At 46.1% G+C, this 14,614-nt stretch overlaps 1 protein-coding gene across 1 annotated transcript; it reads left to right on the top strand.

Moving 5' to 3' along the window:
• Positions 1-1,400: 1,400 nt before the first annotated feature.
• On the top strand, positions 1,401-4,308 carry LOC108444721 (beta-keratin-related protein-like). The gene is made up of 3 exons (XM_017726381.1): positions 1,401-1,495; positions 3,065-3,335; positions 3,448-4,308. The coding sequence occupies exons 2-3, from the start codon at positions 3,080-3,082 to the stop codon at positions 3,480-3,482; spliced, it is 291 nt and encodes a 96-aa protein (XP_017581870.1). The 5' UTR covers positions 1,401-1,495; positions 3,065-3,079; the 3' UTR covers positions 3,483-4,308.
• The last annotated feature ends 10,306 nt before the right edge of the window (positions 4,309-14,614 follow it).

Here is a 14,614-nt window from a genome sequence, read left to right as displayed (position 1 = left end):
CCCCCCCAGCATAAATTATCTGCAGCCCGAGAGGGGTCCTAAGGCAAAAGCGTTTATGGGAAGCTGGGAACAGAAGGGTTCGGGCTGATCCCAAGTGGTTTATGCAGATTTGGGCATCGAGGATGCAACACAGAGGCTGGGATTGTGCTTTTGAGGGTGTCCCCAAATATTTAAGTGAGCCCTATCCCGGTATTCCAATAGGATTTAAATTAAGGACACCTTTTATGTAGAAAATAAATAAATGGAACTGTCTGGGGGACTGTTATCCCAAAATATTCCTGGCTGCACAACCAGTGGCTCATTCAGAAATCTCTTTCTGTGGGAATCCTAATTTGTCTCTTTATTATGATTTTTCTGACATTGATTTCCCCTTTAAAGTATTTTTTAAAATATTTTAAACCCATGTCTGCTCACTCAAAAATGTTGATAAACTGCGCACCCCGGTTTTCTCCAATATTTTCATGGTTTTATATTAAACTTAAATCTCCAATTTGTGTTAAATTAAGTTTTCATCAGGACAGAACAATTTCTTGCCTACTTTTTTCCCCTTTAATTCTGTCCGAGAAAACCTGGATGGAAACCAGTTCCAACCTTCCCTTTCCCACAGTTTTATCCTTTACAACCCAAAAACTGGGGGAAGAGGAGGGGGGGAAAAAAACCCCAACAAACAAAACCGTGTGACACTCGGTGACTTCACCTTGAGTCAGGAGCCAGAAGTCGTGGGTGGGATCTGGGTGCCTTTAATTGCACCGGGGTCAAACCCTGCGGAGCCCAGGAGCAAATCCAGCTGCTCCACTTAAACCCCATCCCAGGATTTGTAAGGAGCAGATGGAAGATAAGGCAGAGCTTTCTCGCTGGGGTCAGCCCTGTTCAGAGGAGTTCAGTCCAAGAGAGGCTGATGCCGCGAAATTCAAGATTTATTGAGAATTTATGGAATTTATCGAGAATTATGGAATTAGGGATTTATTGTTCTCCTTATCCATGGATATCCAGCTGTGCAGGGGTACAGTTAATGCCTTGGGAGGGTTTTTGGAATAAAAAAATCCCATCCACCCTGGGAAATCATAAAAACAACGCTGCTCCCTGATAGGAAATGATGCCGCTGCAGCTCCCTGGAATCCCTTCCACAGAAGCTGAGAGGGAAAACCCAATGCAAATAAAAGAACCCTTGATCAGGCCCTGAAATAACTGAAATGTGGTTAATTAGGAGCAGATCAAGCCCTTTTCTGGCCCTTGAAAGGGCAAAGTGAATCCTGCCCCGAGGGCGTAGCACGCTCTGGGAAGCTCCGAGAGGGAACAAACACAAACAGGGAGCAAAACAGTTTCATTACTTGCAGAAGTTATGCAGGCAGCAAAGTTTGTTTTGCAACTAATTAAGACTTCATGCAAAGAGGGTGTCACATCCTCCAGGCGGTTTGGGGACGGGTATAAAAGCATTTGCTACGTAGAAGCCTCCTAATCACTTTTCTTTTACTCTTCTCCTTGGGTGATCCGGGTAAGTCAATTTTGACTCAATTACTGAATTTTAAATCAATTATTACTATTATTATTATTATTGCTATCTGAATATCAAATGACAGGGTGAGCTCGTGAAAGGACGAGGGGGTGTTTTTTCCAGAAAGAGCCTTTCTATTATCCTTTAGTTCGGAGTTAATTGAAGTTTTACATTTCAGAGGGGAGAGTTCAGCTCATGGAAACCAGGGAGGGCACAGAAAACTCCCTCTGAATCCTAAAGGATCTCAATAATTCCATGGTGCTCTTTTCATATTCTAAAGACTCGGCGTCATTAAAGAAATGGTCATTAAAAATTTAATGTTCCCACCCTCAGCTGTCTTCCAGGAGCCTCCGGTGTCTTTTAAGTTGGAGAAACTGTCCTAAATATTTTCCCAATCCTAAAGAGAGCAGAACATGGATTTTCCGTACTCGAAAGCCACTTTACTGCTGGTTTGGGTGAAAATACATTTCTAGTGTTGAATTCCCAATGTAGAAGGAACATCCAAGTGCTCCTTTTTCACCTCCTTTCAGGAGTTCTGGGATGAGCTCTGCCAAATTCTTTGTCTGCATTGAACCACTCGATAATCCCAACCCTCAGACCAATCTTCTTTTCCCAAAGCCAAAATCACCCCGCTGGAAAAATCCTCCGTGGTTGCCTTTTCCTCACCTTCAAGTCTAGAGGAGATTGGACTTGAATTCATTGGAAAAAACCTCAGAATTCCCTGAGGACTGGGAAGGTTAAAATGGGATGTTCAGGTGGAGACGTCTGAAATCCCCCCTGGATTTTGTCTCCCCCGCAGATTCCTGGGGTGAAGTGGGAACTTATTTAGGAAATCACTTCAAGCCCCCACTTTGCCAGTCCTTAATTTCTTCCCCAGCAGCTTCAGGGAGATAAAGTGAGGAAAATTATCCCTTCTCCCTCTATGTTTTCCTTGCCCAATTCGTGTGGGCACAATCCAGGGCAAGCACGGCCTTGAATCTGTAATTAAACAATGCCCAGAAAAAATCTGGCCTCAATATCGGGCTCGGTTTAAAGAGCTCTGGGATTTCAAATATCCAGCTGGTCCCTAATGAGACCCATAAAAAATGGGTGGATCTCCAGCCTGGATCTCACTGTTCCACTTGGGACCGGGTGGGAGGAGGCAACAAGCTCCAGCCTCCACATTTGGGATTTAAATGAGGATTGAAATCCAAGTTTAAAATCTGGGATTGAGTTGGGAGTTGTGGTTTTCAGTAGGGTTTCCATTGGCTGTAGGAGTGGGAGGGACACACCAAAAATCCTGGGAAGAGAAGCAATAGGATAAAAGCTTTTTGGGATTAAAATAGTGGTGGTCTAAAAAATACCATTTTATTGACAACAAGGAAGTTCAGAAGGGTTTCTCAGGAAGGACAAGAATTCCCGGCTGGAATTCCTGGACGAACACTCAACTCCCAGCTGAGCTCTGGAATTCCCAATTGGCCAAAAATCCCCATAACCACGTTACCAAAACCTTACTATTTAACACAGAAATTTCCTGCTCGACCGAGGATGGTTTTTCTCACTTTTCCCTCTTTTCCCGCTGTTTTCCAGCTCTGCCTCTGCCCCATGTCTCCCTTCCACGAGTGCTGCCTCCCCGCAGGCCTGGCGTGCCCCGAGCCCTTCGCCGTGACCTGCAACGACACCTGCGTGATCAAATACCCCGACACCATCGTGGACATCGTGGAGCCCGACCTGCCCCCCTACTCCGTGATTTACCCCGGCCCCACCCTCACCACCTTCCCCCAGCAGACCATCGTGGGATCCACGGCTCTGCTGGACCTCAGGAAGTTCCTGGGCCCCAGGGGATCCCATGGGTTTAGGGGTAGGTGTGGTTTGGGGTCAGGTTTTAACCCCGGGTTCTCCTTTTGGGATCTAGGGAATTTTAATCCTTTTCCTCCTCACTTATCGCAACTGTTTTGTTGTGGAACTTGCAGGCCAACCTAAACCCTGCCTGGATATCTGTGGATAGACTGAAAAGCACAACTGAGCAGTCAGACAGAGCCCGACTAAGTTTATGGATACTGGATTGTAGAAGTGCCGAGCTCCCAAGGTTCCCATGGAGTCCATAAATCCATGGATTCCTGGCACTAGACCTGCCCGAGGACTAGAATTTCCAAACTACGAGAAAACTGAAATTTCTCTATTGACCTCATTCCAAATTGGGACGAACCAAAGCCCAGAATTTCCCAAGAAACAAGATTTTAAAAAACAGATCTCTATTTTTCTTTTTTTTTTTTTTTTTTTTTTGGTTTGCTAAAAGCTGTGTGTCAATAAATTCGTTTTTATGCCAACCCGGACGTTTTATTATCAATTTCTCTCAAAATAAAAAATTATAAAATCCATCCAAAAAAATACGACTGAAAATCTTGGGTTCCAAAATTAAATTTTATCCAAATTCCTCCTCATTTGTAAATTTTGCTGAACCAGCATAAAAAGGAAATAAATAAATCCACTCTACTTGGCATTTCTGAAAATTAGGAATTTGTAGCTCCTTGCTTTGCTTTATTCCTGCTTAGCCCCGCCTTGTAACGCTCTCCCAGCTTCTTTTCCTGCCTTTATCTCATTTAATGCGAGCCAGGGGAAAAAAACCCAACCAAAATCAAAATATTTACAGCAATTGTAAGAGCAAATCTCTTTGCAAAATCCTTCTTCTCAAATCTATGAAAATCATGGGAGTGGGGATTTGTTGTGGACCCTCCTGAAGTCCTGGAATTCTTTGATTTTATCCTTTCCAGCGAGTTTTGCACTTGTAAATTGAGCTTCTCATTCCCATTAAATGCTGTCATGCAGATGCACTTTTGGGTTTTGCTTTTTTAGGATGGTTTGGGGTGGAAGGGACCCCAAGGATCATCCAATCCCACCCCAGTTCCATGGGCAGGGACATTCCCACTATCCCAGGTGGCTCCAGTCTGGCCTTGGACACTCCCAGGGACAGGGAATTCATGGAATAACCTGTGCCAGAGCCTCCCCACCCTCACAGGGAACAATTCCTTCCCAAAATCCAACCCAAATTTCCCCTTCTTCAGTCTGAACCCACCCCCCTTGTCCTGTCACTCCAGTTCTGACGGAAAACTTCTTCCTCTACATTTTATTTTGAACCCTTGTGAGTCCCAGCAGTGACTTTGGGGCCTTTTCCTGAGGCTCAACAGCCCCAAATCAGCATTAACCAAACCACCACTCAAAACTGATGAGATTTTGCCTTTTCGAAGAGTTCATCCAGCCTGGATTTCGGTGTGAAATGCTGCTGGGCCCAGCACAAAAATGCAGATTCTTTTTTTCTAAATTAATTGAAGCCCTGGAATGAATTTTCCAGCCGACTCACAAGGCTGTTCCCCAAAAATAGGACAAAAATCCTGGGTCAGGCGTGTGCGGGCAGGACCTGTCACCTTCCCTGGGACAAGCCAGGCAAGGACAATCTGCAACGTGGGGATGTGCAGCTTAAAATGTGAAATAAATATAGATTATAAATATATATATATATATATTTGGTAATAGCGAGAAGTGATTAAGCCAAGAATTAATGAGCTCACGTTCCCCCACTGGAATTTCCAGGGAATCCCGTTTCCACCACCCTCCCTCACTCCCCCCCCCGGGCCTTTCTATCCACACGAATCCATTTAAATTCTTGGAATCCACAACTGAAATCTGCAAATCTGCTTTGTCCGTAAATCAGCCCCAGCTCCTGAACAATCCTTCCCCTAATGACAGAGAATGCTCCACAAACATTAATTATCTTTGTACACAAGAGCATTGCAACACAAACACGTTGGATTTGGACATCCAGATGTTGAGCAACAGCTGCACTTCAGAAACACACGGATGGGGATTTTGGGAGCGGCGGTTTTTCAAGATGGTTATTTTGCATTTTCTTCGTCAGGAGCTGGTTTGGATTTTCAGGGAATCAGCTTCTGCACGCCCCGGTGCTTGGGGAAGGAGTTGGCAGAAATTCCAAGGTGGTGGGAGCCAAACTTCACTTCCCCTCAGGGATGCAGTTGCATCATCCCAGGGTTTCATTGGGCAGGAATCTGGGATGTTTGGGTATTTTGAGTATCTTGGATGGCCCCATGGACTGACTGCAGCAATGGTTTGTTAATAAAGTTAATAAATTACAATCCACCCCCACAGGAGCATGGAACGGGTTGGGTGGGAAGGGACCTTAAAAATCCTCTCATTCCACCCCCTGCCATGAGTAGGGAATCTCCCACTGTCCCAGGGCTCTCCAGCCTGGCCCAGGATGCTTCCAGGGATGGGGAATCCATGGAATCACCTCTGCCAGGGCCTCCCCACCCTCACAGGGAACGATTTCTCCCCAATATCCCACCCAAATTCCCCCTCTGTCACTCTGACCCCATTCCCTGTGTCCTGTCCTGAGGAAAAGTCCCTCTCCAGCTTCCCTGGAACCCCTGCAGAACCTGGAGGTGCTCTGCAGTCTCCACACAACCTCCTCTTCTCCTCTGCAACCACAGATTCACCCCAGGGACTGTCCCAGAGTCTGTGACGGGAGATTTTTGCTCCCTGGACCAAGGAGGGGACGCTGCCTCTCCTCCGTCACCTCCGCTGGGGTCTGCACCACACCTGCGCTGCTCAGCGGTCCCCAGTGCCCTGGAATCCGTGTCCCACGTGAAATTTGGCTATGGATTTGATGCCTTTTCCTGGTCTTAAAATCAAGAGTCATACATGGTTAGAAGGGGAAAAGGGATTTTACCTTGGTATTTATTTTAAGGATCCTTAGGTGCACACGTCCAGGTCATATGCATCGAGATGCACCCCGCCGAGTCTATCTCTGTGTCTCCCTGTCCCCCCAGCATTGGGTATAACATTATAGGTTTTACTAATTAGCAGATCTATCAAAGATTCCCCAATGAGAGGCTCAAGTGAGCCCCCCTCCCCAAGGAACCTTCCCCTGATGGTTCTATCTTAGTTTACAGAATGTGTTCTGGAGAGGACCTTGGGGTCTGGGGCACACTGATCCCCAGCTACAAAGCTTCTAAAATGTTTAATCTCTCAGCTTAACAAACAAGTCCAAGAATGTAGGCAAAAAGCACTAGGAATACAGAAGTTGTAAAAAGGTATAACAGGGGTATAAAAGAAAAGGCAAAAATCTTCATGGCATCAGATTCCCTCAGCAGCCCCAGGGCCCAGGGCTCTGAAGGAAGGTGGCGCGTGCAGGACGTGGTGGCAGCGCCGGGAAGCTCCACAGGGCTGCAGGAATGGGAATCCCTCAGGCCCAGACTGTGGATTAAAGTCAGGTTTTACTCTGGTTTTCCTCCCTCTCACAGCTCCTGCAGTGCCTGAGGTTTGATTTAATCAGATTTGTAATCCCAACTACCTCCAGCATGGGAAGTGCCTCTCCGAGGGTCAGAAGGGGCAAAATTATTCCCTGGGAAATCTCCAAGTGTCCTCAAGGAAGGAGTTTCAGAATATTCATGACTGTTGTGGCTGGATTTCCATAGGCAAAGTGCCTGGTGTAGAGTTCCCTCATGTGACCCAGCTCAGGAGTCCTGGAATCAGACCTTTCCTATCCTGCAGAGATCCGATGCAGCTGATAAAACCCTGGAATGTGCAAAGGGAATGTTCATCACCTTTCCAGCAAGCAGAATCTCCATTCCCAATCCCCCCTGACATCCCTGCCTTTCCCCCTCCACCTCCAGAGGAGCTTCCCCCAAGTGCAGGACCAGCACAGACCGCGCCAATTCATCATATTCTTATTCTTCCCTCATTTCCTAAATTTGCATCTTCTTTTATTTTCTTCATAAAAAGTTTCTGTTTTGCCCTCTCAAGGAACGTTCTGGCAGAAACATTTACAGATATTTAGAAGAAATAAATCCCAAATCCTCATCTTTGAGCTATTTTTGCTTTTCCTACCCTAAACATCGAAACAGAAGATGGGACGAATCAAACCATGTCTTGTCATACTCCAGCTGTTCAAATATCAGGTGATAACATCACTTAATTAGGCACAGACACTTCATTAATAGTGCTTTGTTAATACTCCAGCCCCTGAGCATTTGAATTTCCATTAAATTCAGCCCCCCAGGGCAAGCTGGTGGCAACAGAGGCCGGTGCTGGCCAGAATTTGTCACCCTGGAGCACCCCAGGAGGACCAGGGTGACTCCCAGCAGATGCAGCTGCCACACCCTCAGCTTGCTAAAAATACCCGGGTCCTCCTCCTGCATCCTTTGTTTACATTCCTGCGGTTTGCTCCTGATTAAATAACCCCGGCTTTCCCTGCCATGAATCCTCCTGAAAACCGGAGGAGCTCGTGTGGGATTTCTCCCGGAGGGAGGAACTCACTGGGTAAATCCACCCTGTTGGGAGCCGGGTGGGAAAATTCCAAAGCCGAGTGGGAATAAATTCCAAAACCGAGTGGGAATAAATTCTAAAGCTGGGTGGGGATAAATTCCAAAGACGAGTGGGAATAAACTCCAAATCCAAGTGGGAATAAATTACAAAAACAAGTGGGAATAAATTCCAAAGCTGGGTGGGAATAAACTCCAAATCCAAGTGGGAATAAATTCCAAAGCCGAGTGGGAATAAACTCCAAATCCAAGTGGAAATAAATTCCAAAGACAAGTGGGAATAAACTCCAAATCCAAGTGGGAATAAATTACAAAATTGTGTGGGAATAAATTCCAAAATCGAGTGGGAATAAATTCCAAATCCAAGTGGGAATAAATTACAAAGACAAGTGGGAATAAATTCCAAATCCAAGTGGCAATAAATTACAAAGACAAGTGGCAATAAATTCCAAAGAACTTTGGGAAGGCAGCACGACATTTGCAGGCCCCACATTACAGATCAGGGATGTTTGGGCCTTTTATTTTCCCACATCCATTTCTGCCCTGCTGGTGCCAACAGCTCCTCCAGCACCTTTTCCCAGGTTGGGTTATCCCAGGAATGATCAGGGATCACCCCTGGGGTTGTTTTGTCACAGCCAACACGGGGCAGGCTTTGTTTTTAATGTGACACCTCGGACAGGACAAAGCGGAGGGACACGGAACCCACATTGGTCTGTGGGGTTTGGAGCAGCCTGGGACAGTGGGAGGTGTCCCTGCCCCATGGGAAGGGGTGGAATGGGATGGGATTTAAGGTCTTTCCACCCCAAACCAGCCTGGGATTCATCCTATGCCTAACTCCGGGAAAATGAGCGGCACCTTCAGCGTCCCCATTTATAAATACATTGAAGCAGATAGAAATTCGCGGCGTCATGGAATGGAATGTTGGAATGGTTTGGGTTGGAATGGAGCTCGAAATTCATCTATTTCCAAGGGCAGGGACTCCTTCCACTATCCCAAGTGGCTCCAACCTGGCCTGGGACACTCCCAGGGATGGGGGAATCCATGGAATAACCCGGGCCAGGCCCTCCCAGGGAACAATTTCTCCCCGATATCCCACCCAAATCTCCCCTCTGTCACTCTGACCCCATTCCCTGTGTCCTGTCCCCGCAGTTCCTGAGGAAAAATCCCTCTCCAGCTTCCCTGGAGCCCCCCCGGTGCCTTTTCCTAACTCAAGGGTTATCATGGGACAGAAGAAAAACGGGCACCCTTTTTGTGCTCTGAAACGAAGAGTTTGGAGTGGCTGAGAGAAGAAAAACCTCGGGATTTGTGGGGAAGCTGAGGCAGGTTGTGCAATGCCACCTGGGGCAAGCAGAGGGAGACGGAAAGTCACCAGAGGGACTCGGATCTGGGGCTCTGCCTGGCTCTGGGCTCCACCCAAACACCAAAAACCAGGATGAATTTAAAAAACCAAGGAATTCAGGTGTGCTCCAAGCAGATTTTATATCATTTAAATAACTGAATTTGCTTTCCTGCCCGGACCAACCCGGCATTTCAATTTTCTCGTAATTTTATATTTATATATAAATGTATCATATCTATGTATCATATTTATGCACAACGTTTATACATAATGTGCATAATTTGAATATATTTTTATATTTTTATATAATACTTAAAATATATAAACATATTTTATATAAATATATTAATAGATAAATATATATTAATATATTAATATAGTAATGCATAAATGTTTAAATATATAAATATATTAATATATAAAAATAAAACTATATGTGTATAAATATATATAAATAGATATAAATAAAACATCTCAGTACAGCTCTGGTCAGCACATGTTGAGGGAGAGGTTTTTCTTCTGCCTCCTCCCTTCATTCCCTTTCCCTTTGTTCTCCTCCAACATTTATTTCCCTGAGTTTATCCTGCCATCAGGTCTCAGTCATTGCTCAGGATTTAAAATCGGGTTTAATCCCAGCTGGAAGTGAACAAAAAGTACAAATCCTGGGTTCTGCTGCTGAATTTAGGGGGCTTGGCTGCTCTGTGAAGCCCTGGAAAGACTAAAAAACCCCAGTGAACCTCAATGCCCCAAACACATCGGGGTCCTGACAAGGCTGGACCGTCCTAAAAGAAAAATTCCCTTTTTTTTCAACCAAAAAAACCCTCCAGAAAAGGCTCTGCTCTCCCGACCTGGCACATATTTTCGGAGAAGACCCTCCCTGCCTCGCACCCACCCCACGGATGGTTCATTCAGGAGCCGCACTTCTGTTCCACCCTCCTCCTGCTGCAGGAATTTGGGACTGGGGAGGTTTCTCTGCAGATGCCCCGCAGGATGCACCACCCTGGGCGTGCTCTGGGGCCTGGGCAGGTTCCACGGACCCAGGAATCCCTTGCCTGTGCAGATTTGGGATTTATCCCCAGCCCGGGTGACGCCTCCTCTTGGGCAATCACCTCCGAGCAGGTCAACCGAGGTCATCTCTGCCCTTGTCCTGATTAGGCCGGGGGTCACCGCCTCAAATTTTGGGGATTATTCAACTTTCACTGGCGCTGTGCGAAATCAGAATTCCTGCTAGTGCAGAAACGCGTGGATCCGGACGCTGAGTGACAATTTAATTGCCATTAATTACCTGCTGCCACCACTCCGGAGCTGCACCTCGGCTCCTCCTGCCTCGTGGGCGGAATTGTTGCTGATGCGATGTTTGTCCCGGTGATGTCAGTGGGCAGAGCCTCTTTGAAGTGAGGACAGCGAGGGCTGCAAAGCTCCAGCAGCGGAGCACCCACGCCAAATCCTCGTCCTTTGATTATTCCTTCATTAGGCAGCGCTCCTGACTCAGCTGGACCAGCCAAGCCCCGGGGCTCTGCAGCCCCACGGAACCGGTTCGGTCACAAAAACCACCCTGGCTGTCATTAAAGCCGCCCCTGCCCTGCACAGGGATGTAATTTTCTAAAACAATTTAGGATTAATGGGCCCCGACGATATTAAGGCTCTGTGTTGTGGGGTTTCAAGTCTGCGCTCCTTCTTTATTCCCTTTGTTACTCACGGAATGGTTTGGGCTGGAAGGGAGCTTAAAACTCGCCCAGTTCCACCCCTGCCACAATCCCAGCTTGTTCCAAGCCCCGTCCGGCCTGGCCTCGGACGCTTTCTTCATTTTGGTGGATTTCTCCTTAAAATCGGGGCTAAACCCTGCCTAAATATTCTGGCTCTGAGGGATTTAGGAGATCTTTCCTGCAGGTACTTTCCGTGCTGGGTAAAGGATGCAAAAATAAAAGCGGGGGCTTTTCCATGGCTTTTTAAATTATGGCAGAATGAGGAATTTCAGTCTTTTAATTCTGAAAAAATATTTGGAAAAGTTTTGAGAACGGATTTTCCCAGAAGTTCCCTGGAAAAGCTGTGCCAGGGCCTCCCCACCCTCACAGCCAGGAATTCCTTCCCAGTATCCCACCTAAATCTCCTCTCTTTCAGTTTGAATCCATCCCCCTCATCCTGGCCCCACAATTCCTGATCAATCAGCCGCAGTCACTGGAGCACAACACAAAAATTGGGTGGAAAGTAGAAAATTCTGGACAAGATTCTGGGGAATTTTGAGAAGGGTTGGTCCTGTTGTATTCTAGGGACTGATTTTGCCGGCCAGGATTCGGTTCCTGGATTGGGAACTCCCAAATCCTACAGGGATCAGCTGAGGCAACTTCACCAGAATCCTTTTGGAGGGGTGAATTCCACACTTGGGATGAATTTCACATTTGCTCCATGTCAGCAATAATTTAATTCTCCTGGTTTGGAACAGGAATTTTGAGAGGCATCCTTGGAAGGGGGAAGGTCTTGGAGCAAGAAATTTCAAAGGGTTGTAACAGAGACATGGAAAATTTCAGGAGAAGAAAATGGACGGGTTTTGGCAGGATTTTGAGCTCCTCCTCATAGAAAACATCCATCCAACCTGGTCTGGATTAAATCCTGGAAAACTGAGGATTCCTTTACCATGGACATGGCCCCAAAAGGCTGAACAGAATCCCACACAGCCCCAGCTCTTCCCTGTTCGTGAAGAGGGCACTGGGAGGACCTTCCCAAAATCCCCGTGCTCTTTTCCTGGGGCTCAGTCCACTCTCTCATCCCTCCGGAGGGAACCTTTGTGCATGGAAATGCCCACATCGAAATGAGGCAAAACCATCCCGGGGCGTCTATGACATCACAGGAATTATTCCGATTTTATGAGGCACCTCCAGAGATCCCCCAGGGCTTTGGAGCTTATCAGGAATATTCCGGAGACATCAGAAAATGAGATTTCAAAGAGGATCTCAAAAACTCTGGGAGTTTGTCATCCAGGGAAATCATCTCATGGTAATCACAATAATGACATCCTAGAGGATCCGGGCTGCTGTGACCTCACAAAGAATAAATTATGGAAAGTGTTTCATCAACTCCTCATTTTAAACTTCACAATCGGCATAATTCATAAACGGCTTCGTTTTTATTCCAAAGATAACTCTGAGCTTTGCTCTTTAGATTTGCACCAGATTCCTGACTGAGGAGCACAGCTGTAAATCCCATCAATATTTTGGAAAGAATCCCTGATTTTCCAGCGTTTAGACGAGGCATGGGCACAAATTCCCAGTGTTTGGTTGTGCTTCCATTAGGAAAATCATCTTGGCACGCCCGGCATCTCCAAGATTCCCTGTGCACTCCAGTTTTTAGCCAAGATAAGCTAAAAAGCCTCATTAATTCTCGGTGTGTTTTTACCTCTTAATGAAATCAGGAGGGGAAAAGCAGGAAATTCCGAGATGAAAAGACCTGGCGGGTTCCCATCTGCATTTTGGGGTTATTGCCTAACGCGGCATTAGATAATCATAAACAGTGAGCAAAACAATTCCTGCAACTCCAGGAGCAATCCCTGCACCGGGCTTTGCTCCCGGAGTAATTAAAGCGCTTTACACAAAGGGTGTCTCAGCCGCTCCCGGCGATCCGGGCGAGGATATAAAAACTCCCTCCACGCCGGGAGTCTCTCACTGCCTCTCCTGACTTGTTCTCTCTGCCTCTCTGAGTAAGTTTTTATTCCCCGGCTCTAAAAACCTTGAGTTTCCCTCTGCTTTTGGTGGATTTTTCCTTAAAATCGGGGCTAAACCCTGCCTAAATATTCTGGCTCTGAGGGATTTAGGAGATCTTTCCTGCAGGTACTTTCCGTGCTGGGTAAAGGATGCAAAAATAAAAGCGGGCGCTTTTCCATGGCTTTTTAAATTATGGCAGAATGAGGAATTTCAGTCTTTTAATTCTGAAAAATATTCGGGGAAAGTTTTGAGAATAGATTTAAATTCGGGTTTGATTGTGTGGCACGATCAGGGAGAGGGGTTTAGGACTGCTTTGGTGTGGAGGGCGAGATCCAGGGATTCAGCGGCTGGGGAGGGGGGAATTCATGGAAAACCTGGTTGGAAGTGAGCTCGGTGCAGCTCCAGACGTGCAGCTCTGCTGTTGTTTGAATCAGCGCATCTTTAATTTAATTGGAGTCACATCGAGCTACACCAAGGGATGATTACAGCCTATTAACGTAACTGTGCTAATAACTTTCATTTCTAACGCTTAAAACTGATTTAAAGTTCTAAAGTGCTTTCACGGAGATTAAATTCAGCATTTCTCTAGGTCAAAGCTACGTTCTAACTTGAGGGAATTCGGAGGAAAATGCCCTGCATGGGTTTTTTGCATTTTTTTTTTTAATTATCACAACGAAAGGTTTGACTTACAAGCTTAAAAAACTATTCTGATGCTACACCAGGCGAGTGGTGGGAGGATTTAACCTGAAGAAATAAAGACGATTGAATACATTCCCCCAAGGTGAAACTGTAATTTTCTTTTTTGAGTTGACTATATCACTGTAAAAAAACTTATATATATAATATTATATAAGTATTTTAATTATATGTTTCACTTATTAAACGAGCACTTTGCACTCCCACTTATTCGCAGCCTTTCGATTTTTTCCCTGTGTTTTAGCAGAATATTTTCCTGCTTGAAAACAACAGGAATCTGCAAGGGAAATAATACAAAAATTAAGCAGGGTGCTAAGCAGATTATTCCACACTCAAATACGTGGAAAATCCAGATTTTTGGGGTTTTTTTCCCCCGTGTGGGAGGAACAGAGGTGCTGTGGGAACAAGTTCGGACGCGTCCTCGGGAATTCCTCCCAAGGGCCGGGAGGGTTTGGGGCAAGGCTGGGGTTCGGAGGTGGCACGGAAGGAAAGAGGAGGAGTTCTGCTCCCGGAGGAGGAGGAGGAGAAAAGAGGGAAAGTTTAAAGCAGGAATTCAGAACAAATCGGTGCGGGGAAGTAAAGGGTGAGAGATAAATTAGCTCTAAGCATCTGAGGATGCATTAGAGACAAATGATAATAATCACGAGATCAATTCTTGTCTTTATCTCAATCATCTCTAACAAGACCTTGAAACTGAAATGTCAACAGCCAAGAGCTCAACTCTTGTCTTTATCTCAATTACCTCTAACGAGATATTAGAAGGAAATGGCAATAAACAAGCGATCAACTCTTGTTTTTACCCGAATTATCTCTGACGATCTCTTAGAACCAAACGTCAATAAACAAATGCGCAACTCTTGTCTTTATCTAAATTATCTCTAACGATCCCTTAGAGCCAAATGTCAAGAGCCAGGAGCTGGGAGGGATTGTTGCTTTCGTTTTTGGTGGTTTTGTTCGGGTTTTTGAACTCTGCGAACGAATTGCAGGCGCTGCCCACCACCGCCGGGCGATGGCTTCCACCCAGCTGGCCTGTGCCACCCCCTGCGAGGCCAAGTGTCCCCAGCCCCCC

The sequence above is a fragment of the Corvus brachyrhynchos genome, unplaced genomic scaffold (assembly GCF_000691975.1).
Source record: "Corvus brachyrhynchos isolate BGI_N302 unplaced genomic scaffold, ASM69197v1 scaffold350, whole genome shotgun sequence".
NCBI lineage: Eukaryota > Metazoa > Chordata > Aves > Passeriformes > Corvidae > Corvus > Corvus brachyrhynchos.
Note: the sequence above shows the minus strand (reverse complement) of the source record. Positions and strands in the feature narration are given on the sequence as shown.